This window comes from Perognathus longimembris, chromosome 19 (assembly GCF_023159225.1).
Source record: "Perognathus longimembris pacificus isolate PPM17 chromosome 19, ASM2315922v1, whole genome shotgun sequence".
NCBI lineage: Eukaryota > Metazoa > Chordata > Mammalia > Rodentia > Heteromyidae > Perognathus > Perognathus longimembris.
Window position 1 is genome coordinate 43,363,019 of NC_063179.1, and position 27,357 is coordinate 43,390,375.

Consider the following 27,357-nt stretch of genomic DNA (forward strand, 5'->3'; position numbering starts at 1 on the left):
TTAGTTTCCATGGATTTATTACGTATTTGAAAGCACTACGGATGCCTTTATTAGCCTTCAGTGATAATGCCTAGGGAGTCCTTAGCAAAGAACCCTGTGGATAGCTATGTTGGTCATGGCAATGGTACAGTAAGACACTTAAGCATAGGGGCAGATGGCAGAGCCAACCTCGGAGATCAGTGCCAGCACTAGTCTCTAAACAGCCTGCCGGAACCAGCCCTGCCACCCAGCAGATGCCACAGACGTCAGATTCCCTCCTCCTCCTCCGTCTCCTCACCAGAGACCAGCGAGGCCAAGAATGGGTGTGAGAGTTGAGCCACCTATTCTTAGTAGATACACAGCGTTCTATCAGCTGTTCTTGAAGTCCACTGCTAGGTGGAGGCCTAATGACTCACTAGCAATTCTACTCACTGGTCTTAGTTCAATGTATACATTCTTGAGCCTCGGTTCTGATGTACAGTAGCAGAAATGGAGCTAGAACCCAGCAGCCTGTATTTTAAAATATTCTGTGAGAACATACAGGGTTACAACCTTAAGATGTGAAGACAGAAAAAAAAATTAAGCAGGGCTGGGGATAGAGCTCCGAGGTAGAACACTTGCTTAGCATGTGCAAGGCACTAAGTTAGATGCCCTAGTACCACAAAAACCGGAAAACTGAGAAGATGCAACAGGGGCTGAGCACAGTTGCGTACACATTTAGGAGGCTGAGGCTGAGGCTGGGGGATCGTGAGTCCGAGATCCATTCGGGCTACATAGTAAGACCCTGCCTCTGGAAAACAACAACAAACACCCGAAGGATCAAAAACATTTACTTAAAAAACAAGACTTAAAGACTCCAAGATCAAGTCTCTCAGGGTCCCTGGTCTTAGATTTTTAATGTAACTAGAATTCATAAGCAATTTTACTTCACTTGAAGACAGAGAAATCTGAAGTTTTACCTATCTAAATTAGGAGAAGGGCAGGGCTAAGGTTTGAACTCAGGGCCTCATGCTTGCACGACCAGGTACTCTCCCCCTCAACTGTGCCTCCAGCCTCTTACTTGTACAGGTTATTTCTGAGACAGGATCTCACTTTCTGTCCAAGTTCTCACATTGCAATGGTGCTGGTCTGGAATCAGCAGTCTCCCAAGTAGCTAGGCTTACATTACAAGCCACTGGAGCCACTGGGCACTTAGTTTGTAGCAAGTAAATCTTTAAGTTGCACTATAATTTCTTAGTAATATTTACTACAAACTGGTTAAATTAAGTTTGTGGATTTTTGGGGTCATCCTCAACAAAGCTATGGAGAAAAATTGCCAAGGCTTAGCCTATTTTCACAATTAAGCCTATTGTTCAGTGGGACTTTGATTACTCTGTAATGAGCACTAACACAAAAGCCATGAACAAAGGAGCTTGTCTGGGATTACAGAAATAAAAGGCCAAGTTGGGGATGGGGAGCTGCTGTGGATCTGTTCCCACATACTAGTGACCCAAAATACAAAATGGACCAGATACTATATTTCAAATTATTGCAGAAATAACAACATTGCATCCAAAGAGAAAAGCATTACTAAGATGAACCATAGGACCAAATATTTATAATCCACATACAAGACTAATAAGCAATGGTGTTTTTGTTTTTTGCCAGTCCTGGGGCTTCAGGGCCTGAGCACTGTCCCTGGCTTCTTTTTGCTCAAGGCTAGCACTCTGCCACTTGAGCCACAGCGCCATTTCCAGCATTTTCCCATATATGTGGTGCTGAGGAATCAATCGAACCCAGGGCTTCATGTATATGAGGTGAGGACTTTACCACTAGGCCATATTCCCAGCCCCAGCAATGGTGTTTTATAGTGGCATTTCTTTGAAAAACACGTGGATTACTTCCCCCCCCCCCACTTTTTTTTTTTTTTTGAGGTGGTGGGTAGGACTAGGGCCTCAAAAATTTAGCTTCCAGGCTGGAACTTGTGATCCTCTTGCCCCTGTGTTCTAAGTGCTGGGATAACAGATGTAGCACCATATGTGGTCTTAACTAATTCCTGAAAGCTAAATTCTGGTTTTGTTTATGCTGCTGAGAAAATAAACACAACCACGAGAAGTTTGCTCAGGTATTTTTTTATTTCCTTCACTGAGCAGAGTTTAGCCCTACTGAACCTCAAGTGGCAGTTTCAAACCAGTATGCCAGTACACACAGGCACCACTGTTTTGCAGATGGGACGTGAGGGCCGAAGCACCCTGCTTGGGATCACGGGTGAATGATGGCGAAGGGTGAAACACTCCTTGGTGATTTCCCATCACGGCGGGATAGGCTTTCAGGTCTATATTCAGCGAGGTATAATGTTCCAAGTAATCCCTCCCTTGCAAATTTGGTCGGGGCTGACTAGGCGTCCGGTGAAAAGCCTTCCCAATGACACCTAGTTGGGGTCTGCACTGGAAACGGGGCCCTGCTCTTCCCTCGGCAGTTGGTACGGAAGGGCCGCCTTTCGGAGGGAGCTCCGCAACTCCCTTGGCACGGCAGCTCAGCGGCGCAGCGTCCTGGCCCCACTCATCAGCGCGACGCCACTCGATGGACGTGGAGCTTAGGCAGGAGGCCAGGCGCTAGCCAAGTGTCTCGTGATGTGAGATGCCTCGCCTCTCAGGCCCCTCAGACCTATAGGAAGCTTACAAAGAGTTACTCAGCCAGCAGGGACCGGCTGAGGGGCTGGAAAGTCCGATGGCTGATAGTCTTCTGGTTTAGTAGCAATGTGTGGGATGTCTTGTCCTTTGGGGTGTGGCAGAGCAGAGCATCCAACGTGTGCGTGGTGACCTGGCCATTGATGTGCAGTTTCCCATAGATCTCATCAAATCTGGCCACGAGGGAGGGCACATCTTTCACTTTCTCCTTTACTTTGGCCAGCTGGTAAAAAATAAAAACAAATCATATGTCTCTATAAGAGTCCTTTGCTCTTCATATTCTTTAAGAAGTAGGGACAAACCTGCAAAATGTACAGGGCACATCTCAAGTGATTAAAGCAGGAGAGAGGCAGGCCAGATTGGGGGATTCCCCTCGCTGCACACCATGTTCAGAATCAGTATGAACTCTAGAAGGGAGTTCAGACAGTACTAACACACATGCGTACAGCACGGAAGTAAATCAACGCTGCTCAACGTAACGTTTTAGAGCAGGAGGCAAGGTCAAATTACATAGTCTTTCTATAGCGCCAGGGCGAGCTTTATGGAACTTCTAAGTCTCCAGAAGGTCTAAAGTGGGCGACGGGCTGACTTAGATTTAGAAAAGCTGCATGGAGAATGACGGGAGGGAATGAGGATGCAGAGGCTGTCCCAGAGGCCCCCTTCTCATCCCAAAGGAGAAAGGGAGAGGTAACCTTCCTCAAACCACATATACACATCAGTTCTATCATGAGAGAAACAGAGTGGCAGCTTGAGAACCAGATAGGATCTATGCAGAAAAGATATTTACTGCCTTGTTACTGTAGTTAACTGTAGCTACTATAGTTGTACTGTAGTTCCAAACAAGAGAGGAGCTAACATTTGAGTGGCTTTAGTTAACAGGATTACGGGAAGCCAGCAATGATTTCAACAGCCCTCTAGTGGTATAATAGCACTTTCGACTATTTATAGTTCTCTGTTCATTTAAAGTATGAGTAATACTTCCAGGTAGTTTAATTCTGGATTCTCAAGGTTCAACATCTCTTCAACTATTTAAGGCCATTCATAGTTCTTTTTGGCCAGCTCTGTTCATATTTCTTACTCATTTTTAAGGTTTTATGTTCTTTTTATGTTAAAAATAACCTTCATATGTGTGTTAATTAGCCTTTGTTTAAAAGTTTCATCTTTTAGCTTGTCTTTTACCTTCTGTCTTTGTTATTGTATCTTTGAATTATCATAGGAGAAAAGCTTAAGTTACAATACCTATCAATTAAATAATAATACTTATTATTTTGGCAGTACTGAGGTTTGAACTCAGGGCCTGTGCTTGCTAGGCAGTTGCTCAAGTTCTTTGCAGTCAGGTTTATCAATCTATCACTGACCTGGCTTATGACTAGAGAAGAAAAGCTTTTCCATTAAGGGTTACAAAATAATTCACCAATATTTGTATCTAGTATTTGCACAGCTTCATTTTAAACTTTAGTATCTTATCCATCTTGGTGTGTGGTAAAAGAATGCCTCCTGTCCCACTGTCTATGTACTTATCTCGGTTCCAGTCTATCTCTTCTGATTGGAAATGCGGTGACTGTCTCCATTTGAATTTGCATATGCAATCAGGTCTATCTCTGGACCTTTTCTTATGTCCTACAGGTTGGTCACATTACGAGTTAAGCCACACTAGAGCTTCAGTTAACTAAAGTTAACTCCAGTTAACTTATAGTAAGTTAAGAGTTAAGCCACAAGTTAATTCTTGAGTTAAGCCACGCTATAGCTTTTGACCTCATTCATTCCTCTTATTTCTTTTTTCATAGGCTCTTCCCTAGCTATTCTCTTTTGGTTGCTCTTTCAACTAAATTGAAGACACATAAGAAAACAGTGGTATTTTTATTGGTAATGTATTCTTATTCTATTACCTTAGCTTGGGAAGAATTGAAATTTTATAAGGTTGAACCTTCCTAGCTAAACACATGCTTTGCTTTCACTGGCATGATAGAAGGTTTTAGTGGTTTTTGTTTTGTTTTGTTTTGGTGGTGACACCACCCAAGCTAAAACTCAGAACCTCTTGCTTTCAATTAGCTTTTTCACTCACTTTGCCACTTGAGCCACACCTTCACTTCTGGCTTCTTACAGGTTAACTGAAAATTGTCAGCTTTGTCTGCTGAGACTGACTAGAAATATGACTGTCAGATCCCAGCCTCCTGAATAGCTAGGATTACAGGCATTATCAGCATATGGCTAATTCTTTCTTTTTTAAGATGAGATACAATACCATATTATTTGATGATAGAAGTGCTCTGTGGGAGGAGATAGGATCTAGTGTGTAATTAAGAAAGGCTGACTCTAGAGGTAAGTGCCAGATACTATGTGCATGTAGGGAAATGAGCCAGTGGCTTGAATATGGAAGTCATTTGCTTCTCACTGTGTCTATTTTCTCCATGAAACAGGAAACAAGGTCATTAACTGTGAGTAAGAAGTAGGGAGAAGGTTTTGAAGGCTTCAGGGGAAACAGTAAAAGGTATAAATTGTCATCTACAAGAAAAGAAAGATTAGGCCCATAATAACAATGCAGGGAAACAAATGATGTAAAAGGAAACATTTTGGAGGATATTGTGTTAGAAGGAAAAAAAAATCTTTGTACTGACACGTGGAAGTCTTAAAACAGGAGCAAAAAAGAAGATACAGTAATCAACCATGTCTCTAGGGAGGTGGGTTATGGGATGAAGACACCAGGGAGGGGTGGGTACAGCGGTCACTCCTCGGGAGATAGACACTAGGAGCGGCTGTGATCCAGGCCAAGTCAGCCAAAGACTGATTCCAGGTAGTCTAATCCTAAGCTGGGTGTGCCGGCCAGCGCCTGTGAGCCCACCCGCCTGGGAGGCCGCAGGTGGGAGGGTAGAGGTCTGAGGCCACCCAGGCAGAACGCCAGACCCTAACTGAAAACAAATCATCAAGTAAGAAAAGAGCTGGGCGTCTGGCTCAAGTGGCAGAGAGCCTGCTCAGCATGCACAAGGCCCTGAATTCAAACCCTGGGGCCCAAAAGAAGTCACCGGTGAACACTGTTTAAGAGGTGTGTGCAGCACATGCCTACTTACCACTTCCTCTGAGAACTTGTATCTTTTCACAAACTTTGATAAATTTCCTTCTGCAGCACCCTGTAGCATCTCTATCAGGGCTTCTAACATATTTGACTGGATGTAGATTACAATCTGAATAAGAAGGAGAAATCAGCAAAACCAAGACTGAGCCAGCACTTCAATGATAAGAACGTCATACCTCGTTAGGTAAGTCTGCAACAAGAGTCATTCACCCTACCTTGGTGCGATTTCCTAATTCAATGGCTTGCACAAGTCCAAACAAATGTGGGGAACGGCGTACCCACCCACCAGCCAACGCTCTCCCACAGCGACTCCAACACCACAGCTGCAAAACTTGCAGACAGCAAACAATGGAGAGAGCATGGGCTTGGGAACATAGGTTGAGATTTCAACACTGGCAATTACCGACTATATGACTCAGCGCCAAGCACTTAATTTGTTTTACTTCCTCATTGGTAAAATGGGAAAAGTATTGTGAGACCTCACATTTGAATTACTGTGAACATTAAAATCCAGCCCACAAGAGGGATTCAGCAGACAAGATCAAAGTTCCTTTCTTCCTCTGCAGTCAGGACCATGACAGACAGTCTCCTAAAATCAGGTACTGTAAATGGTACCTTTTAGTTTGTTAGCAGGCGGATGCAGGCAGAGTGGAGGCTGGCACAGGACTTACACAGGCCCTCCCACTTCTAATGTGGGCACCGAACTGTGCTTTAAAAAGAATGCTACTACTTTCCATCATATTGACACATTCAGTGCAAGAAAAATCAGGTATATCGTCTCCCCTAGTTATCAATACTCACTGTACGATCTGAACCACAGAAAAGAGGAAATGAGAATTTGCCAATCAATGTCAACCAGTTTATAATTTGATTTGCTCTTTCAAATATATTGGCTTCTTCAAATTTGATTGTTATTTGTACCAATTGCTATTCAATGAATAATCTTTCCCAAGATATTAGAAACATTACAAAAAAGCTGGGTGCTGGTGGCTCACGTTTGGAATCGTATTCCTTTGTTATCTTATTCATGAGGCTGAGACCTGAGGATCTCAGTTTTAAGCCACCCAGGGAAGAAAAGTCTGTAAGACTCTTATGTACATTTGCCATTGAGAAGCCAGAAGTAGAGCTGTGGTTCAAGTAGCAGAACATCAACCATGAGCAAAAAAGCCAAGTGAGAGTTTGAGGCCTTGAATTCAAACCTCAGTACCAGTGCACACACACATACATACCCATAAAAAATGTTACAAAAAGAAAACCTCATTTTTAACAAACACATAGGAACTAATCATGGAAAAAAATGCTATTTTTTTGTTCTATACGTATATATTTTTTAAAAACCTGGTAATTTCTTAAGATTTGATTCTTAGAAATAAAATTACTAAGTCCAAGGGCTGAACATTTTCAAGGCTTTTGATCTTATGAAAGGTAAATTTCCTCTGAAAGAGGTTTTCCTTTTTAATCATGAACTAGCTATTCTCTGGCTGCCTATGTTCTAACAGTCTGTTGAGCAGACTTCTTATAAAGAGAAAAGGCTGGTTTAGTTCACAGTCCTGGAGGTTGGCATCAGTCAGCAAAGATTAAGGCAGGTTCTCTTTCTTGGGTCACAGCACAGCAGATAGCAATGGAAAGATCACACCACAAACAGGAAGACATAGAGCACAGCAAGACTGGTACGTGTTTCTCAGTAGCGAACCAATCCTGTTCAAGATTTCCAAGTAGATGAGAGCACTGGATGAGCTGAGGCCTAGTAAGACAACTGCCTGCAGTCTACCAGGACAAAGGGTTTACCTTCAGGCCTGAAGAATAGAATGAAATGACCTTGAGTAGCCTCAATACAAAAAAAATCTCATTCTGAGGGCCCTGATCTAAAGCACAAGCACTCTTTGTTGGGAGACAATATCCCAGAGGTCTCTGAAATTTCTACATATCCTTTTCGTTTTAAGCTGTACTAAGGTTTAATCTCAGAGCCTTGTGCTTACTAGGAAGATGCTCTACCACATATCCAGCTTTTTTGTTGTTGTTTTGCTCTTTTTGGATAGGGCCTTCTGTTTATGCCCAGGATAAATAGCTAGTGATCTCCTCACCTAAGCTACTTGTGTAGCTGAGATCATAAGCACACACCACCATGCCCGGCTTGTTGGTTGAGACTGGGGGGGAGGAGAGGGGCTTCAGAACTTTTTTGCCCAGGATGACTCGGAGCTGCAGTCCACCTGATCTCTGCTTTTAGAGTAGCAGAGATCACAGGTCCGCCATGCCTGGTCTGAATTCCTCCAAGTCCTCCCGGCAGAATCGTGGGACTGTCTTTATTCTAGACCATCTTTTGAGGAATGTCTGTATAACCAACAGATACAGGGTTTCGTCCAAAGCAAAGGGCAGGCATGCTTATTGTCTATTAGAGATTTTTTTTTTAAACTCCCTAAGCTCACTGTTCCTCTCCTAAAACACACTTTGTTTGTGTACAAAAGGCAAACAGACCTGTTTGTCTTCATGTCACTCCACAGGAACTGGAGCTCAGGGAGCTGATGTAAAAACACCAATACTTTGGCTACTGCTATTGCTACAACAAACTGTACTTCAGCTGTGTCTACAGTACTTCCCCAAGACCCGTGAGACAGGCACCTAACTCATTAGCTTGCAAGTGGGGTGAAATCCCTAACCCTTCATTCTTAGTGCTTTTATTAATAGAAATGAGTTCCAATTTAGTTAGTGGCCTTCCTCTTCAGGACTAGGGCAAACCTTCCCGGCTGAGAGCTGGGTCTCTAGTTCCTGGCATCTGGCCAAGCCTTGCTAACAATGAATGGAAACAGAAGGATGGGCCCCCTAGCCATGCACAAAGACAGACCAGTGGGGCCCTGTGCCGGAACGAAATGACCTGTCCTCTAAAAGATGTCAGTGTTACTGTACCTTACCTGTTATGCCAGCTTCCCTTCCTGCTACAGCAACTATCTGATTCAGCAGCAGCTTCAAGAAGGTTTTTCTAACTTCCAACCACACGGAAGAGGCACAATCCCCTTGAGACTGTTCGTTACTGACTAGCAGCCAAGGGCGAGTTTAAATGAGGGTCTTGTCTCAAACTTCAGGGTGCAGTTAAGAAAAACTAAAACAAGGTACAGCATACCACTTTAACATACATTCCAAATCAAAGACTGGGGAAACTGAATTAGCAAGGAACAAGGGAATTTGGTAGAAAAAAACTATTTAAGGAATGCAATCTTCCTGTCCCGCTGATTTTGTGAGGTCTCAGGAAGTGATGAGAGTCACTGGATACCTTTGGCCTGCAAAGGGAACACAAGCCCTGAGAGTACTGAAATTTGATTTCTGGTTTCTTATATTTCCTTTTGAAGTTTGCTTCCTTGAAGCAGAATACCATATATGGTAGAGATCACTATGTTCCAGCCAATATCCACTCTCCCACTTCTTCTCTGGTAACAGAACAAACTCCAAAAGCTGTTCATTTCTCGGGTTGCTCTGCATTTAGGGGTGATCATGGGATTAGCAACACGTAAGTACAAGTTGCTGGGAGAGATGTGGAAAGGCATCTTTAAAGGGACCAATGTTTCTGTTCTCTCCTACTACTCCTTCTCCCTGCTGGAAGGGGTGTAATGGATGGAAGCCACCTGTTTGCAAGGGCAGAGTAGAACAGTGAGAGGCCCTTCCTGATGGCATCATGGAATGTCATGCTAAGGACCAACCACATCTGGTTTCTCCACATACAAGAAAACTAAAACCTCTAATTTCTACAGACTCTGCTTTTTGTTGTCCGAAATTTCTTTGTTTTAGTTTATGCTACTCCCAACCAAATGCAATTTCCCACTTAATATATATATATGGCTGAGGAGTATCCAAAGAGACTGTATGATAAATGAATCTGTCTCTTCCCCACTTTGGAGGCTTACAGTTCCCAGCCTAAGTACCAGCTACAACTTTAGAGTGACCTCACTGAATAGGAGAAGGGGTGCTATGACACTCACCAGTGCAAGCAAATAAATGATAAAAGCAGCACAGATTGGAAAAAAAACAAACGAAACCAAAACCATACTTCTTAATTTCCTAGCAAAAGAAATTCAATTCCAAAGCAGACCTGCATTTGACAAAATACCAGATTTCTAGAGAAATGGTTAAATTTCAAACAGAATCAGAAGGTAGTCATCTATGTTCAGACATAATCAGAAGTAGAAATTAATCTTTTGATGTTGAGCAGCCCTGCTAAAGAGAGGTTATGGTTCTTTTGAGATTAATGGGTTTAAATTCAGACTGTCAGTGTGGGTCTTGATGAGATCGTCTGCTAGATCAATTCAGTACATAGCAAATATTGGCTTGGAAAATAGGAAACCAGACCCTTTGGGTCAAATAAGCAGCAAGAACAATGTAGATAAAAGAAAATTAAGGTAGGAGAGAATTAGGTTAATTGCAATTCCAACTGGCAGTGGGAGAAAGATTTTAGTGCAAGGCATTGATTTTTAAAGTAGATAAGGAAAACGAAAACTTCATTTATTCTTGTTAATATTTACTTAACAGACTGTCTACTTTTCCTGTCACTATATTTGTTAGTTTCCTGTTCCTCCACAGTTACTAATCACATTTAAGGGCTCCAAGCGAAGACTGTCTTGGCAAAGCCAAGGTTCACTAAATCATGAAAAGCCAACAAACAAAACAACAGCCAAAAAAAAAAAAAAAAAAAAAAGGGTGCCGCTGGTTCATATTGTAATCCTAACTACTCCAGAAGCGATGACTTGGAAGATCATGAATCAAAGGCAGCCTGGGCAGAAAAGCCTGTAAGACTCTACTTTCCAATTAGCCAGTTAAATGCCAGACTGGAGGTATGGTTCAAATGGTAGAATGCCATCTGTGAGCAAAAAAGCTGAGAGCCCAAGCTCTGGTAATAAACAACAACAAAAGTCTAATAAGAGAGCTAGCTCCTGAAAGCTACTAAATGACTGGCCATCATTTCTTTTTCATCATCCATGAGAACAATTAAAGAGACTTACAATGCAATGTAAAGAACTGAGATTAGACATTTGGAAGAGTTTCCTGGAAAAGAAATTTCTTTTGTTTGTTTAGAGTTTGGTTTTTGAGACAGGGTATATAGCACAGGCTACCCTGGGGAAGATGAGCCTTGGCAGACTGACAATATAATACGGACAACAGCAAGTATTTACTGAGTACTTACTTAGCTGGTGTCAGCACTAATGCACCATAGGTGCATTAGGTCATTAATCACAATATTAGAGCTAGCTACCAGAGATAGGATCCAAGTAGGATGTAGGATAAAGAGGCTGGGGTCAGCCTCCATTAGTCTCCTTTTCTACCCCCACAACCTTCCTAGTCATGCCTCACACCTACAGCGCTTAATTCCATCTGATGCCTTGCACACCTATGTCTCCCACACGATCCTAAGCTGAGGGAGCAGCCCTGCACTGACTCTCCTCACGGCGAATCTGCATTCAGTGGAGCTCCACTGATGACTGTTCTGCTGAACTGAGATCCAACATACACACAGAAAAGAAAGAAGACATGTACCACACTTTGTCACCTGAAACCATAAAGAAGTCACTTACATTTAAATTACTGCAGGTTATACTCTCTGGATTTACAATTTTGGAGAAAATGGACATAGCTTTTTCCACTTCATTCTAGGAAGAAAAAAAAGTCAAATTCCAAGTCATATGACCATTTCTCTTATCATAAAACCACTTTTAAGTAGGCAAAAAAGTCCCATCCTACTCTGCAGTTCAAAAGTTTTAAAGCTGACAAAGTTCTGGTAATCAAAAATAAATGCCATAAAATGTTTCATCCAGAGGCATATTATTGCTTTAATAAGTATAGTTTCTAAAAAGAAAGCATTGAGTTAGCATTTCCCCTTCTCCTACTAGAATTTGCTTTTAAGGAAAATGGGACTGTAATCCCATCTTTGACATAATTACAACAGAGAAGCTTCAGACCACAGAAGAGGCAGGAATGCCGCCAGACTCTGGGGATGGAGCCTAGGAAGGTTCAGGAGAAGATGGTGAGAGGAGACAGCGCTGCTGAGTAGAAGGTGGACCGGAGGCACCGTGCTGCTCAGGGACCGCACTGAACAAAAGGTAGACAGAGGGGACCACGTGATGAAGAAGACAGTGCTGTGCTGGAAAAGGTTTTGAGGGGACAGTGCTGCATGGGTCAAAATGCCCCACGACGTGCGTTGTTACGGTTCTTAGAGGGTACAACCTGAAGTGCACAGCCCAGGTTCTGCTTACAGGGCTGGGAGACTTCAGGATCAGGAAGGGGAAGTTTCTGGTGGTAGCAGAGAAAAGCTGGTCAATGGTTTTCATAGATTAGACTACTTGAGCTGTAAGAGAAGAGCCTGTTCAATGAAAACTCCCTCAATGCCTGTTACCATTGACTAGAGAGGAAAAAACCTGTGCATAACTGGGGGCCAAACTGCAATGTGTATGAGGTTGTCATAAGAACAAAAAAAAAATGAAGAAATGACAGTACTATCAAGAGCAAAAGAAGAAAAAGAAGATTATAAAGTAAAGTATGGAAGCCAGGCAGGGTGGCTCAAACTTGTAAGCCTCGCTACTTGGGAGGAATAGATGGAAACAGGGGTATTATAGTTTGAGGCCAGCCTGGGCAGAAATGATTTGGTAAGACTCCACCTCAACTAATGGCTGGCATGGTAGTACACATGCCAGTATCAGAGCCATAGGAAAAGCACAATGGCTTGTGCAGAGACACATGTCTGTGCAGAGACATGTGTGCAGAGACACATGTCTGTCATTGCTAGCAATAAAGGGAAACACAAGTAGGGGTGGGGCTCATAATCCAGGCTGTGTCCTTAAGTAGCCACTAGAGAAAAATAAAAGCCACAGAGAGGGAAAAATGACACAAGAAATTTTAGGTGATAAAAAAAGAAAACATCTGGCTGGGGATATGGCCGAGTGGCAAGAGTGCCTGCCTCGGACACAGGAGGCCCTAGGTTCGATTCCCCAGCACCACATACACAGAAAACGGCCAGAAGTGGCGCTGTGGCTCAAGTGGCAGAGTGCGAGCCTTGAGCGGGAAGAAGCCAGGGACAGTGCTCAGGCCCTGAGTCCAAGGCCCAGGACTGGCCAAAAAAAAAAAAAAGAAAAGAAAACATCCAATAAAATAATACTTAGGTCATATTAATATAGACAAGAAAAACCAGCACTATATTACAAAGCAAACTTAAAATTTAGACAATGTACAAGGTACACCTAAAGCAAAACAATTCAGAAAGACTACAAACAAAAGGTTAGAAAAGGTATATATAAAGTAAATTCAAATCTGATCAAATCAAACAGAAACAAAAGCAAGGGTGGTAATATCAGTATTTAGCATGGGTGAATTCAGGGCAAAAGCAGTAAACCCAACCAAGAATGCACTTTATAATGCTATACTGATACTATGGCATAATATTGTTCACAAACATGGAACAATAATATGTCTGTGCTCCAAACTGTGTTCTGACACTTCATAAAGGAGAAACTACTTGAGCCACAAAAGGAAGTTGGCTACATATGACTTAGAAGAGACTTTAATTAATTCATCTTGCTTGGCTCCTGTCAGATTAATGAGGACAGGATAATTCTCCTGGGCAGAAATTAACTTCAGGAAGTTAGAGAAATGATCATGGATGTACCCTGATAAGAGTAAGATTGCTAAATAGCCGCAAGTAAGAGCTCTCCAGCCCTGTTTGGCAGCTGGATAAATAATCTGGCTTGGTCAAAATGCTTCTGCCATGAAATTTCCTTTCACTACACAGCAACCTTGTGTTTCTTAAGTTTTAGGCCTTTTAATGGGACATCTTAGAAGTAGGCTTCAAGAGAATCTAACAGAGGAGGTGCTCAAGGGTTCTAGCTTTGCCCTCCTTTCACTGAGGTCTAACTGCATAGAGGTCTCTCCTCTCTGGACCTCAGCTACCTCCAACTGAGTAGGTGAGTGAGGAAGACTGAATGAAGGCCAAAGCCTCAATCAAATCACACTCAGACCTCAACAGGTGGGTCTGACTCTGAAAACCCTTGTCGCAATGGGCTGTCTGTAGTTTATAGTTATCCCAGCTTTGGAGAACATTAAGGGAAACTTCTAAGTCAACTCATTTTAAATAGAAATGTATGTTGGGTCCTCAAATATAAATAAAATTCTTTGGGGTCATAGGTAGAAATAGGTTGCCATAGCAACTTCTGGCTCTCTTTATAGAGACTTTTTCTTTACAATATAATGAGAAGGAAAAAAAGTGAATTAAAAAGCAAGAATGAATGAAAGTGAAGTGTGTCTACTCCCAATTCACTTTCATGTTCCCCAAAGCCTTACCTGTTTCAGCGCTAATGCCACAGTGAAGCACATTGCTCTCCTGGAGAGAATATCTCCTTTCATTGAGGCTTCTTCTCTTAATGTATTACAGATTTTAAAAGATTCTGGGCTATTCTGTGAGGAAAAAGAAAATGTCATTGGCCCTCAAGTTTAATGACATTATTAATAGTGTTTAGTATTTCAGGTTTCCCTTGGTAAGAATTTCCTCAAACCATTAAAAAAAATTAAGTTCCACACAGAGGCTATTAGCAAATATAACAAGTTATCTATGTATTTTTTTTTTTTAGAGAGAACCCTGAGACCAAGACTTGAACCTAGTACCTGAAAATTCTGCTCAATGACTAGTCCTCTACCAACCAAGTCACACTTCCAGCCCCTAAATCTTTATTTTTTTAAGTCATCAATTTTCTGTCATGAAACCATTTCACTAAGCAAACATCGAGGTCTGTATGTCTGGCAGGCTAGTTTCTAGCTAGTTGGCCTGATAGTATACTAAATAATATAGTAATGCTTAACGACACCAGGAATTACTTTTTTACAAAGAATTTCCATTCTGAAAATATCTAGATAAATCTAATATTTAGAAACTTGAGTGCAAATTTGAGCATATATTATTTGAAAATTTGAAAACAAAAACCTTAAAAAAAAAACACCTCTCTAGAATCTGAGCAACACACACAGAGCAGCAAGACATCAATGATAGCTGAAAGAGGTTTATGACAAGCGACACCCGCAGTCCTCCAAACAAGGCCTGAATCAGAGAAGAGAGGTCTGTTTGTGGAGACAACTTGGGAGTCTGTGCTGGCTGACCCAGCTCCATTTTCTGACTGGTCTACACTGAGTGAAACAACTTATTCTTGGACACGACACAAAAGGAAAAGTCCTCTCCTAAGTAGCAGAATTAAATTCTTGTCACTTCAACTCACAGTTGCGGAGGCATCCCTAAGTAGGCCAGAAAACCAGGATCCACAGTGCTGAATTCTGACATTCTGCTGTTGTGCATTTTCTTGGCATTCTACTTTACAAAATCAGAGTGATGTGTGATTGCAAAGGATTTTAATCCAGAATGAGCAAATCAAAGCCCTGTAGCCAAATCCAGCCATCAGCCAAGAATGGGTTTTGAATTCTTTATTTTTAGGGCATTAGTGGGGTCTTGTGAACTCAGGGCCTTGTGCTTGTAAGGCAGGCAGTCTTAATGCTGAGCCACACTTTTCCCTAGTTACTCTGGAGGGGAGGTCTCTTTCCTTGCCTACGTGCACACCTGGACACGAGCTGCCTATTTTAGACTTTCTTTTATAGTGAGGATAAAAGGTGCATGCCACCAGGTCCAGCTCTTCATTAAGAAGGGGTCTTCAGAACTTTATTGCCAGAGCTGGCCTTGAAAAGCAACTCTCTCTAGGAGAGAGTGAGGGAAGAGGTGACACTGTCCAAAAAGAAATGCACTCTTCACCTGACTTATGTCACTGTAACCCCTCTGGTATATCACCTTTATAATGACAGTAAGAAAACTTTTTCTTCTTTTTTTTAAAAAGCAATTCTCCCAATCTTAGTCTCCCAAGTAGCTAGGATAGTAGGTATAGCCACTAGCACACAGTTTTTGTTTTTTAATTTTTAAAGGCTGGTAAGACAAAAACACAGAATATGTGACAGAGACCATGTATAGGCAAAATTGTGTCCCAAAGCTGAAAATATTAACTGTTTATGTCCTTTTATATTGGGGGGGGGGAGAAGCTTACTATCCCCAAATCAGTTTACACATAAGGCAAGTGCAGAACAGGCATGGTAGCATATGCTTGCAATTCAAGTACATGGGAGACCAAGACAGAAGGATCTCAAGATCAAGGCTAGCCTGGATTATAATGCAAAACTCTATCTCAAAAATATACAAATAAATCAAGAAAAAGAAAAGAAAAGGAGAAAGTTAGAGGAACTGATGTCCATACATGTGAGGTAAGTTTGGCCGTTCAAAGCCAATTACTACAAAGGTGAAGACTAAACCTCAACTTTCCTAGTTTCCAGTCTTCTGTTCCACTATACAACAGCTTCCTGCTTACAGCATATCGCTATACTCTTTAGCGGAGGTTTTTTTGTTTTTGTTTTTGTATGTATTTCTACATGAGCAACTTTATTTACTTTTTCTTCAGTGAAACTATCTTTGGGGTTAAGTATCCCTCTTAGTAAATCTGCCAGCTTGATTCCAATCCTGATATAGTCTTCTTTTGGGACAAACACATAGACATTAAAAGTAGCTTCAAGTTAGGGAAAGGTTTTTTTTTCCCCCCCACAGTTCAGTTCTATGAAAAACTTCCATCTACCACTGAAAGTCAGAGTCCAGGAGTGAAGCCAACTACATGCTAGAACTTCAGGAGCACCTGGAAAGTCTCTGTGAACACTTGCATTGGTTGGTATTATCTAAGAATGCAGCCCTGAAGAATGTGGGCCCTTTGCACATAAACCATTTGATGGCCCAAATCAGCACAATGGAAACAAGCAACAATGAATAATAAACACTAGAATTTAAATTAGCATGTTTTAAAGAGATGAGTGCCAATATTCAGTTCCATTTTGAACACCACATTACAAAAGAATTGTCTTTAAACATAAAAGGATTAATGGAAAATAAAGAGACTAAACCACTGACTGAATGACCCTGTTTGCTCCTGATAAACTTCCATCACATCTTCTTTCTCCATTCTCCGGTTCTTTTGGAATATAATTATCAGAAATTCTCTGGCCTTCAAAGAGAAACCTGAGTGAATTCCTTGGAACTCCGTCTTTGACAGTATGATTGAGTTTCTTAAGATGTGTTGTCACCATCAATTTGAAGTGAATCTCACTGCTATCCTCCTGTCCACTGACTTTAAGTTTAATGTATTCTTCCTTCTTATCCTCCAAATCCTCAGTTGAAGGATTGCCTTCTGGTCAGACATGGTGGCAGTGGCTTAACCTAGGGGTCTCCACACAACGGTGACCTCAGCAGGCAGAACCTCACTCTGGGGTTTACAAATCCTTTTAGGGGAGTTCTTCAATGACCCCTGTTCTACTGTCTTGCTTGGGGCTCTTTATTTTCAGTAAAGAAAAATAAAGTTTAATTATCCAGGTACACAAAGTCTAAACGGTGGCATGTGTAAATACTAAACTTAGTTCATTTTATTTTTTCAGTTATCGTTCATTCATTCATTTCATTAGTACTAAAGAAATAGTTTCTATGTGATAGATGTAATCCTGGATTTTATCCTCAAGGAGTTCATTCTAATGTCATGCACAATTATCAAAGGCCTGTTGGGTGCCAGCAGCCCCCTGCTCTGAAGGGGTAGATGGAATCTCCACCTCTAAGCAAAGTATCAGGCAAAGCCACAAGGCCAATAAGTGACACGAACAAGAGGCAAGGAGAGTGGGGAGACCATGCTGCTCTTGGCTACAGTGATCATGAAAAACTTCACGGAGGAAGCCAAAGGAATCTAAACTTGGCTCCAGAAACTTGGTAAGATCTCCAAAGGAGAGACAGGAAAAGAAATCTAGTAGTCTAGCATACAAGACTACTCTGAAACACGGCTGAAACATGACAACTGTCTCTTGCTACTATTTACACGATTATCAGAGACGGCCCGAGATGATCACCACTTTCTCCATGATAAAACTGTTAGAGGAGACTTGAGCTTTCTAAAACCAAATACATTTAAAATTGAAGAATTTGTAACATACAGAGAGGAAACTTGGGCAAAACTGGGCAGAGAGATAAAAAGAAATCTTCTGTTAAACATTACATATAAGGAGACCCTGAAGGTTAAGGAGAAACAACCTTACCAGTTTGTAGCAAATTGCAAATGCAAGCACATAGGTATCTTTGATGAAATTCACATCTTGGTTTTTCATCTCTAGCAATACTTCCAGCGCACCTGCCAGAGAGAAGAGAGACCACTGGGGTCAAACACAGGCTTGGCTAGCTCCCGCAGTTCTACTCTTTCCAGTATCAGCACTCAAAGTACATTTCAGCATGCTAAAAGCTATTTCGCCAAGTCATTTAACAATTAACTAAATGTCAAGTAAAATTATCAGGCCATGCAGAAAGACCTAACTTTTTATTTATTTTTATTGTTTTGTAGGTTGTGGGGCTTGAACTCAGGGCCTGGGCGCTGTCCCTGAGCTTTTTTGCTTAAGAAAAGTTCTACCACTTTGAGCCACAGTGCCACTTCGGGTTTTTCTGGTGGTTAATTGTAGATAAGAGTGTCACGGACTTTTCCTGCCTGGGCTGGCTTCAAACCATAATCCTCAGATCTCAGTCTCCTGAGTAGCTAGGATTATAGGCATGAGCCACCTGCACCTGGCAGACCTAATGTTTTAAATCCTACCATTTTTTTTCCCAATTCCTATACCAACAAAGACAGCAGAATTTTCCAGCCACCAAAGAGTATAGTACTTACTTTCATATTTGCCTTTGATAAATAACATATCCATCAAAATATTGAAAGATGTGGGATCGGAGAAGAAACCTTGTAAACGCTAGTGAAAAAAATACAGGTTGATTAAAAGTTAAAACTGTTAAGGGATACATATAGGTATTTTGTACCTTTTCTATACAGGTCTTATTTTGTTGCATACTTTTTAATTTAGCTCCTGAATTCTCTAATAATCTGATCTATCAAGGATTTATTTCTGAAAAAAGTTAAGCTATTGCCTACTGTCTTGGTTGTCATGCTTTGGGAAGGACACAGAGAAAGAGGCAAGAGACTTCTTCGTTTGATAAACACAGAGAGGAACACCTGAACTAAATGTGGCTTTATTATGCTCAGAAGAAGCATCTAAGCCAATTAGTAAGTCAAGTAACCCTGGAAAGTGGCCCTGGAGCCTGGGTACCAACTAATACTATGAAATGGAAACTATAAATATATTTGAGAACTAGGCTGAGGGAAGGGAATCCTCCTTTACCATGCAGATAATACAAAACTGATTACACACTTTTGAAAAGAATGCACTTTTGAAAATAATAGCAGTTCTCAATGTTTTTAGCTGTTTTTTTTTGGTTTTGTTTGTGGTTTTTCTTTCTCTCTCTCTCTCTTTTTTTTTTTTTTAAACTATTTCTGGGTTGGGTTTTTTTGTTGTTATTTTTGGTGGTAGTCCAGGGTCTTGGACTCAAGAGACCGGGTGCTGTCCCTTTGTTAAGGCTAGTGCTCAGGGCTGGGGATATGGCCTAGTGGCAAGAGTGCTTGCCTCCTATACATGAGGCCCTGGGTTCAATTCCCCAGCACCACATATACAGAAAATGGCCAGAAGTGGCGCTGTGGCTCAAGTGGCAGAGTGCTAGCCTTGAGCAAAAAGAAGCCAGGGACAGTGCTCAGGCCCTGAGTCCAAGTCCCAGGACTGCCCCCACCCCCCCAAAAAAAAGCTAGTGCTCTACCATGTGAGCAAAAGCTCTACTTCTGGCTTTGGGATGGTAAGTGATCCGATTTTGTACAGTGATCCTCAGATCTCAGCCTCCCGAATAGCCAGGATTACAGGTGTGAGCTACCAGCATCTGGGTTTTAAACCGAGTGCCTGCTGGGAATAGAGTTCCTTGCAAGTTGCTCGGCAGACACTTTACCACTTGTGCCATGCCCCCAGCCCTTCCTGATTTATGTTTGAAGCACAACCTCATTTTTATCCCTGGCCTGTCCTGTCCATACTTCCTAGTGGAGGTGACAGTGCAAGCCACTATGTCTCTAGCTATTGGTTGAGGGGGAGCCTTGCAAAACTTTTACCCTGGCTTGTCTTGACTGTGATCCTATGGATCTTGATTTCTACCTTACAAGTGGCTAGGGTTATAAGCATGAACCACTGTAGTCAACACCTGTTACTCCACACTGTTTCAAATGTCATTTATTTTCAGACAATAAAGAGTGCATGTATTTATTACATATGTGGTTTGGGACACACATAGATGTTATGGAATAGTTAAGTCAAATGAACATATACTACTTCATATTCTTGTATTTCCTTGCGGCAAAATATTTAAAATCTACTCTCTTATCAGTTTTTAAAAATTAATTAACATATTTGTTTATTGGGCTAGTACCAAGGTTTACAACCAGTACCTGGGAGCAATCCCATCACTTTTTCCCTCAAGGTTCTCTATCATTTAAATCACAACTCCATTTTTGGCTTTCAGTCGGTTAATTGGAGATAAAGAGTCTTTATATAGCATTTCCTGCCACGGGTGGCTTCAAATGCAACCATCATCAGATCTCAGCCATGTTTTAAAAGGTATAATTCATACTTATTAGCTGTCAATTTCTTCTAGATCAAGTTGTATATTTTTGGACCAATAGCTTCCAACCATCCTTCTAGCGTTTTGAATGCCATAATAATGTAATAATACTCAAATATGCTATTCAAAAGACTCAAGCTTGAAAGGCTCAAGTTTCTTTTATTACAGTCTATTCTGCAGATCCTACTCTAGATGCTCCAAGAACTTCTCATATCTAAATAGGTTAAAAAGACTTTACTTACATTTATTTATTTTTGTTTTTGTTGTCAAACTCATATGACTTCTGCTTATTAAAATGAAACTTTTCTTTCCCTTTAATTACAACATTAAAGCAAGTTTATTAAAAATAGTCAAACACTAATGGCTCACACCTGCAATCCTAGCTACTCAGAAGGCTGAGACCTGAGAATTGATGTTCAAAGTCAGCCTGGGAAGACAAATCTAAAAACTCTTATCTCCAAATTAACTAGCAAAAGCCAGAAGTGGAGGTATCACTCAAGTGGTAGAGTACCAGCCTTGAGTGAAAAAGCAAAGCCAGAGCTTGGCCCTGAGTTCAAGCCCCAGTACCAGCACAAAAACAAACAACACAAAGTAAAAAGCGAGTTTTTAGAAATTCTAAACCCAAAGACATACAGTCAGTTTCCAGACTTTTCATTTATAATAGAGGGCATTATTTCTTGTTTAAGAAAAAAAGAAGATCAATTATTAGTACTATTCCAAAACTACTTTTACTTACTATACCTTGGTCATCTTTCTAATACACAAGTGTCTTAAGGAAGGACATGCCTATAATCTAAACACAATGGGCCACATATCAAGGCCCTGCTTTTACACACTCAAACAAACAGCCAAGCTAAAGATGAATACTTCTGTCATGAAGAGAATACTGTCATAAAGAGTAAGAATAAATTAAATTGTTATGGGGGAATTCTAAATACACTAACATGTAGGAGGTGTCTAGCATCTGTCTTAAAATGTAACAAGTGTTAAGTGAATGAATGTATAATACCTTCAAGGTCACAGTAGCCTCTTTTGTAAAAGGGAAATAGCAACTGTTACCTACCTCCTCGGAGCCATAGCAGCAAACAATGAAGCATGCCAAGGACTTAAGCACAATGCTGACTACACAGTAGATATCCAATAAGTTATTACAAAAGAAATTAATTTTTTAAAACTCAAATGAGAAAACATTTTGGGAAATGGACAAGTATTTTACAAATGTAGTCTTCAAGCACAGATGCGGGACAGGACAGCAGCCATAAAATGGCAGCCTGTGTTAAAGCAGCTTCTTCTGAAAACTCCTGAGAGGATGTTTGCCCCAAGTCAATAAATCCATAGTAGGCAGACACAATGACATCAATACCTATACCTGCAGGTACCTATTTCTTTGATCTGAGACCTACAAGTTCATCATATAAACCAGCTTGAAGCAACACTCTAAAAATACAGTGATTATCTCAGGGAACTTTCTCTGACTACCCAACCCAAGTATAATATGCACTGAAAGGATGTCTTTTGTGATATACCAAAAGCACCCCTTGAGGAAATCACACAGGCAGGAGATGGAATAAAGGAACAATAACCTGGTCTTTGATGAGCTCCACTGCCGACTCTTCAAGATTCAACTCGTAACACAGCCTCATAAAAAGTGGTCCAAACTTATATTGCCCCACGGTGATATTTCTGTTCTCCGCATGGTACCTGGCGATCAACATGATTTAATGAGCTCAAAGGGAAACAAATCATGCTGTGCACTCTGCTAGGTGATGGAGACAGAATAAAGAATGACTCTAACTTGTAAGGAAGAAGCGGAAGTCAATACAGCAGACACTTAAACAAATGCACCTATTTTCTTAGAGGCCAACATAGCCTATGAAATAAAATACGAGTGTCCATTATAATCATCTTCTACATAAGCAACAAGTGGCTGGGACTGAATAGAGAGAGAAGCGAGGGAGTCGGGGTCTCCTTGGAGCAGCCTCACAGGAGGAGAAAATGATGCTCTGTGTACCTACAGGCTGGGCTCACGCCCCACAGGACAACAGAGAGCCATATTAATAGTATATAGCAAGCTTTGCTTTCCTAAGCTTAAAAGGCATGTGTGACCTATGGTCACCTAGCTAATCAAACTAAACACACTTTTGGAAAATATACATTTTTTTAATACTGGTAACAGTGCTCGAACTAAAGGCCTTGCAGTTTCATTCGGCCTTTTCTACTCAAGGATGACACTACACTTGAGCCATACCGCCAGTCCAGCTGTTGGCTTTGGGCAACTTAAAGAAAAGTAAGGAAAGATAAGCTAGAGGATCTCAAATAATTTGCTGCTGACAATTGAAATAAGAATTTTGCTTTCTGATACAGTTTGACTATAAAATGGTATTATCCTTTTGTAAAAATAACCTGAAAGTTTACATTTACGAGCCTTCAAAAGTTCATGTCCTATTACAGTTTGGATTTGGTTTGTTTACCAAGAGTCTGTGTATTGCAAGTTTGGGCCTCAATATGGCTATATTGAGAGGTGATATGGATTCTTTAAGAAGTGGAATAAATCAGGAAAGCCTTAGATTAACTGAGAATCCTACTATGGAAAGGGATTAGAGTGGTTTCGATGTGCCCAACCTCAGTTCTTGGGAGAAAGTGATGACCTGCTCCTACCAGCTCTGTCTTCCAGTATCAAGAGGTGAGTGGTCATTATCACCATCACTACCTACCATGATGTAACATAGTCAAGACAATCCTTCCCAGAACTGAGCCAGTGTCAGTCCCATGCACTAGAACCTCCAAAACTATGAGCTAAATATCTATCTTTTCTTCATAAGTAGCCTGCCCCAAGTATTTTTAAAAGTTAGCTAATATACCCTCTGACCACAAAACAGAAACAAAGAATAAGTTTTATGTATAATGGTATCATTGTGACATTGTTTGTATCAGGAAAAACTGTAAATAATAATTCAGATGTCCAACAACAGGGGATAATTAATTAAAATACCTAATGTTAATGGAATCTTGTGTTGTCAGTATTTTATTCCTAAATATGCAAGAAAACTATTATACTATAGTAATTCAGAAAACAAAACACCAGTATGTATGTATATATACATACATATATATAGTAATAATTAGAGATGTGAAATAAAACCTATCAAAAGCACAAATCCTTTGTACGGGAAAAATATGAAAACATTAGATGGGTTTCAAAGATAGCTGTGGTTAGTTCCTTCTCTTTCTGTGTGTATATGGTACTATCCATCCACAGTGAGATCCACTTTTACCCAGACTTGCTTTTGATCAACCAGGTAACATAGCCTGGCCAGAAGACTGAGCCATTTGTGGTCAGCAGTATCTGCAAGGCCTGACCGTTTCTAAGTCACGTTTTGGTTAGCGCAGCCAGGGTTAGGTTAATGAGTGGCGAGGACAACAGGAGGAGGGAGGCTGGGATGAAATGGAATGCTAAGGCTCCAAAACTTCAGGTGAAGGCTTGGGACCTCCAGCAACTTCTCTCTCACATAGAAACTCTACTAATGGCTCTGAAAGGTATAATGGGCTTAAGGATGGAGGAAGGAGAAGAATTAGAAATCAACTACAGGAGTCCACAGGGAAGACACTGAAGCTTGACTGAACAGGGGAGAGGAGAGGTACTGGGGAGAGGAAAAGCAATAAAGTTTATTCTGTTATCAGAAAGACTCCAAAATGTCTGTCCTGTGCAAGTGGTGACTCTATGTTTTGAGTAGCGCAACCCCTGCCATGTACTGTACGCAGTAGGAACCCAGTAGGTACTAGCTCAGCGTCTAAGTACAAATGTCCAGAGTTAAAGGTGGGAGGGGGACATGACATGGGGGGGGGGTCATCAGTGTATGGGTCATAGTTAAAAGCATGGCTGGGACTGCTCTGGGAGAGGAACAGAGTGAGACAAGAGCTGGCAGACTGGTAAGGAAATGCTTTACCTGTAAATGACATTTTTTGCTAGCTCCACATCATCCTGGGACTGACACAAATGAAGCAAAGTTTGCAACTCTTCCTTCAAGATGAGTTTGTTCTGGATCAATTTGTCTTCCAGTTTTCTAAAGTAGGCTGCTAGAAAATATAGAAAGAATGGTGGTTATCATCCAGGCAAAGTCTGTAAGAAGTCTGACATAGGCCACAAGCACGCAGAAAGGGGCTCTGGGCTCACTGGCTGACTCCTCTACGTGACAGGCTACATGACCCAAGATTTTCTCTAAAACACAGCCTCTGGGGATAGGATGATAAGAAAAGACATTTTTATTTCTTGTGTGATCCTTTGATACACTAGTTTGAGAACTACTATTTCAGAGGTTAGCCCAGGTTTATTGGCGATCAGAGTCTCACAGACTTTCCTGCCTGGGCAGGCTCTGAACCGTGATCTCAGATCTCAGCCTCCTAAGTAGCTAGGATTGCAGGGGTGAGCCACCAGTGCCTGGCAACTTTCCCTCTTTTTAACCCTTTTGATATCTTCACTGCTCAATTGTTAGAAAGCATGCCAAAGTACTATGTAATGGTACATAACCAAAAAAAGACCAGTCTTCTAAACAGCAAGCACTCCATCACTAAATAGGGTTTGCTGCTCCTTAAAGGACTGATGGGTTTTTCTTTTTTGACACAAAAGATGACAGGGGGAAACAGTGCCTAGACAATAACCCGGAGCCTGGCCTGTGAGCCTCACATAGCTCAAAACTGCCAAGGGAAAAATTAAAAGACTGAAGTAAATTGTAGACTGTATTAAACAGCAGATAAATATACCCACCCCACTCCCATATTTGTGTCCCAGAGATGGCATTAGGATCAGTGGAATGAGGGAAGACAGATTTCTTTAGGAACAGAGAGGGAATGGAGGCAGGAAGTATTAAGCAAGTGCTGACAAACATTTAGCAATGAGGAAGGAGAGCTGGCTAGTACCTGCAAAAGTCAACAGAAACAAATAAGAGCTATTACACCTGTAATCCTAACTATTTAGGAGGCTGAGATCTGAGGATTGTGGTTCAAAGCCAGCCCCAATTAACCATTCAAAAATGGAAGTGGAGCTGTGGCTTAAAGTGGTTGAGCACTAGTCTTGAGCAGTAGAACTCAGGGACAGCACCCAGGCCCTGAGTTCAAGCCCCACAACCAACCAAAAAAAAAAAAAAAAAAGAGGAAATGGAACCTAGGGTAGTTGGGCTGTAGTAGTTTCATTTTATTTACAATAAAAATTCAAACATATCCATAGGTAGAGAAAAACAATACAATGACTACCCAGCTTGGACAATTACCAAGAATTAATTTTGCTAATTTTGTTTCCTCCACATTCCCCAAACACACTGAACTATATTCACAGTAAAATCCATAGTTCATACAAATTTTTCCTGTTTAAGAAAATTCTGAACCTATGGAATTTTCCAGCAGAGCAAAAATTATTGTAAGGTCCACCCCAGGGAGGGCTTCATGCAGATGCACCCACACACCTGTTTAGGACTGCACCCTGTACCTGAGTTAACCTGGGTAACTGGCACACCTGGAGGCAGTTACCTCCTCCTTCTCTGAGGTCACATCCAATCCACCTGGCCAGATCTCCCACCTTTTCCTACAGAATCTGGCTCATCATGGTCCCTGCACTCTTTCCCTTTTTTCTTGCTCTGTCTTTTCTCTTCTTCCTTCCCCACTGTCTCCCCACACCTCCATTTTGTTCGTGAAGGCCAGCAGTTTGCTCTCCCCCTAATAAACTCCTTTCTGCCTGAACCATGTGGCAGGTTTCCTTTCTGGTGAACCTTACAATCATCAAAATGCACCATCACACATATCAGAGTTTGGTTTCCTATTATTTCATTTCAGAGGTTTTTCTTGTCCATGATTACAACAAAGCTTAAGTTATCTGGATTTTGTTGTTTGTTTTTTGTTGGTAGTGGGGCTTAAACTCAGGGTCTGGGTGCTGTTCCTGAGCTTTTTCTCTCAAGGCTAGAGGCTCTACTACTTTGAGCCACAGTGCTACTTCCTGGAGTTTTTAAACTATATAATTCAGATGAATCATTGAGGCTTTTCCATTGCATCTATACTGGTCTCTCAATAGATGATGAGGATGACCTAAAGGCCATGCTTTGATCAGCACAGATCTATAGAGGATGGTTTAAAAGTAGAACTGTAGACTTTATGGTAGAAGAGTATGGGATAAAAGGTGAATATTAAGGGTAGACTAGGAAACTAAATTCTGCTTATGAAACAGATCATCACTGGCGAGAACCAAAATAGGGAGAGAGGAAGTTCAAGTAACAATGATGAAAAAAAGTTCGTTACCTTTGGAACCAGGAAGATTATAGGCAACAATCACTTTCTTCTGTTGAAATTCTTTTAATTTCACAATATTATCTGTAAGTAAGTATCTTTTAGCTAAAAATTAAAAGGGGGAAAGAAAAATAATTTTGAATGTTTTATACTTAGTAAATAAAAGACTTAAAGCTCGGTCTCTAACTGATCTTATCTTCACCTATTACATATAAAATCCATCTGCATGACTTTATCCCTGGTGGGAGGGGGAGGCCAAAGCACCACAAGACAACTTAACAGCAAGCGAAGCCTTTAACCTTGGAATTTCCTTACTGTCGACACGAGAGACCGAGAGGAGCCGGGCACGCGCGCCCAGGCCCGGACCCACGCCTCTCACGGGGTCACCGATCCCCTCGGGGTCGCTCACGAGCATTGCCGGGCTCGACCCTTCCCACGGGAGGGAGGGGTGTCCCGACTCCACCCCCACCCCCGACTCCCAGCCAAGGCCGAGAGCGCACGCGCGCGGCGGGCCACGGGGCCGCTTCTCCGTGAGACGCCCGCCGGGGGGGGGGCACGCTCCCAGCTCCTCCCTCCCCACACGCACGCCCGGGGGCTGCGGGTACCTCCCACGGAGCAGGGCCCGCGGTAGCGGCAGCGCGAGCAGCCCGAAGCCCGCGGCGCCTGCACCACGACGCGCTCCAGACACCGGAACGCGGCCGCCATTGCCCTAGGCACCCACTGCGGAAGCGAGGGCGCGCTGACGTCACCTACGCGCCGGCACGGCGCCCGCCGGGCGCCGGACGCGATTCGTCCGCGGACGGGAT

General features: G+C 41.8%; 1 protein-coding gene across 1 annotated transcript; it reads right to left on the reverse strand.

Moving 5' to 3' along the window:
* Window positions 1-2,076: 2,076 nt before the first annotated feature.
* On the reverse strand, window positions 2,077-27,259 carry Ptcd2 (pentatricopeptide repeat domain 2). Its single transcript, XM_048368059.1, has 10 exons — window positions 27,157-27,259; window positions 26,564-26,656; window positions 24,226-24,355; window positions 21,862-21,979; window positions 18,459-18,537; window positions 17,842-17,933; window positions 14,035-14,148; window positions 11,280-11,354; window positions 5,717-5,830; window positions 2,077-2,871 (listed from the first exon to the last, which is right to left on the reverse strand). Exons 1-10 carry the CDS (start codon window positions 27,254-27,256, stop codon window positions 2,647-2,649), a joined length of 1,140 nt encoding a protein of 379 aa, XP_048224016.1. The 5' UTR covers window positions 27,257-27,259; the 3' UTR covers window positions 2,077-2,646.
* Window positions 27,260-27,357: the final 98 nt, after the last annotated feature.

Excerpts from the sequence above, each read along its gene's own strand:
- Ptcd2 (XM_048368059.1), bottom strand. The coding sequence starts at position 27,256 with ATGGCGGCCGCGTTCCGGTGTCTGGAGCGCGTCGTGGTGCAGGCGCCG. Across the intron at positions 11,355-14,034 it reads TGGCATTAGCGCTGAAACAG|AATGAAGTGGAAAAAGCTAT; the intron begins GTAAGGCTTTGG and ends TTTTCTTCCTAG. Across the intron at positions 2,872-5,716 it reads ACAAGTTCTCAGAGGAAGTG|CTGGCCAAAGTAAAGGAGAA; the intron begins GTAAGTAGGCAT and ends ATTTTTTACCAG.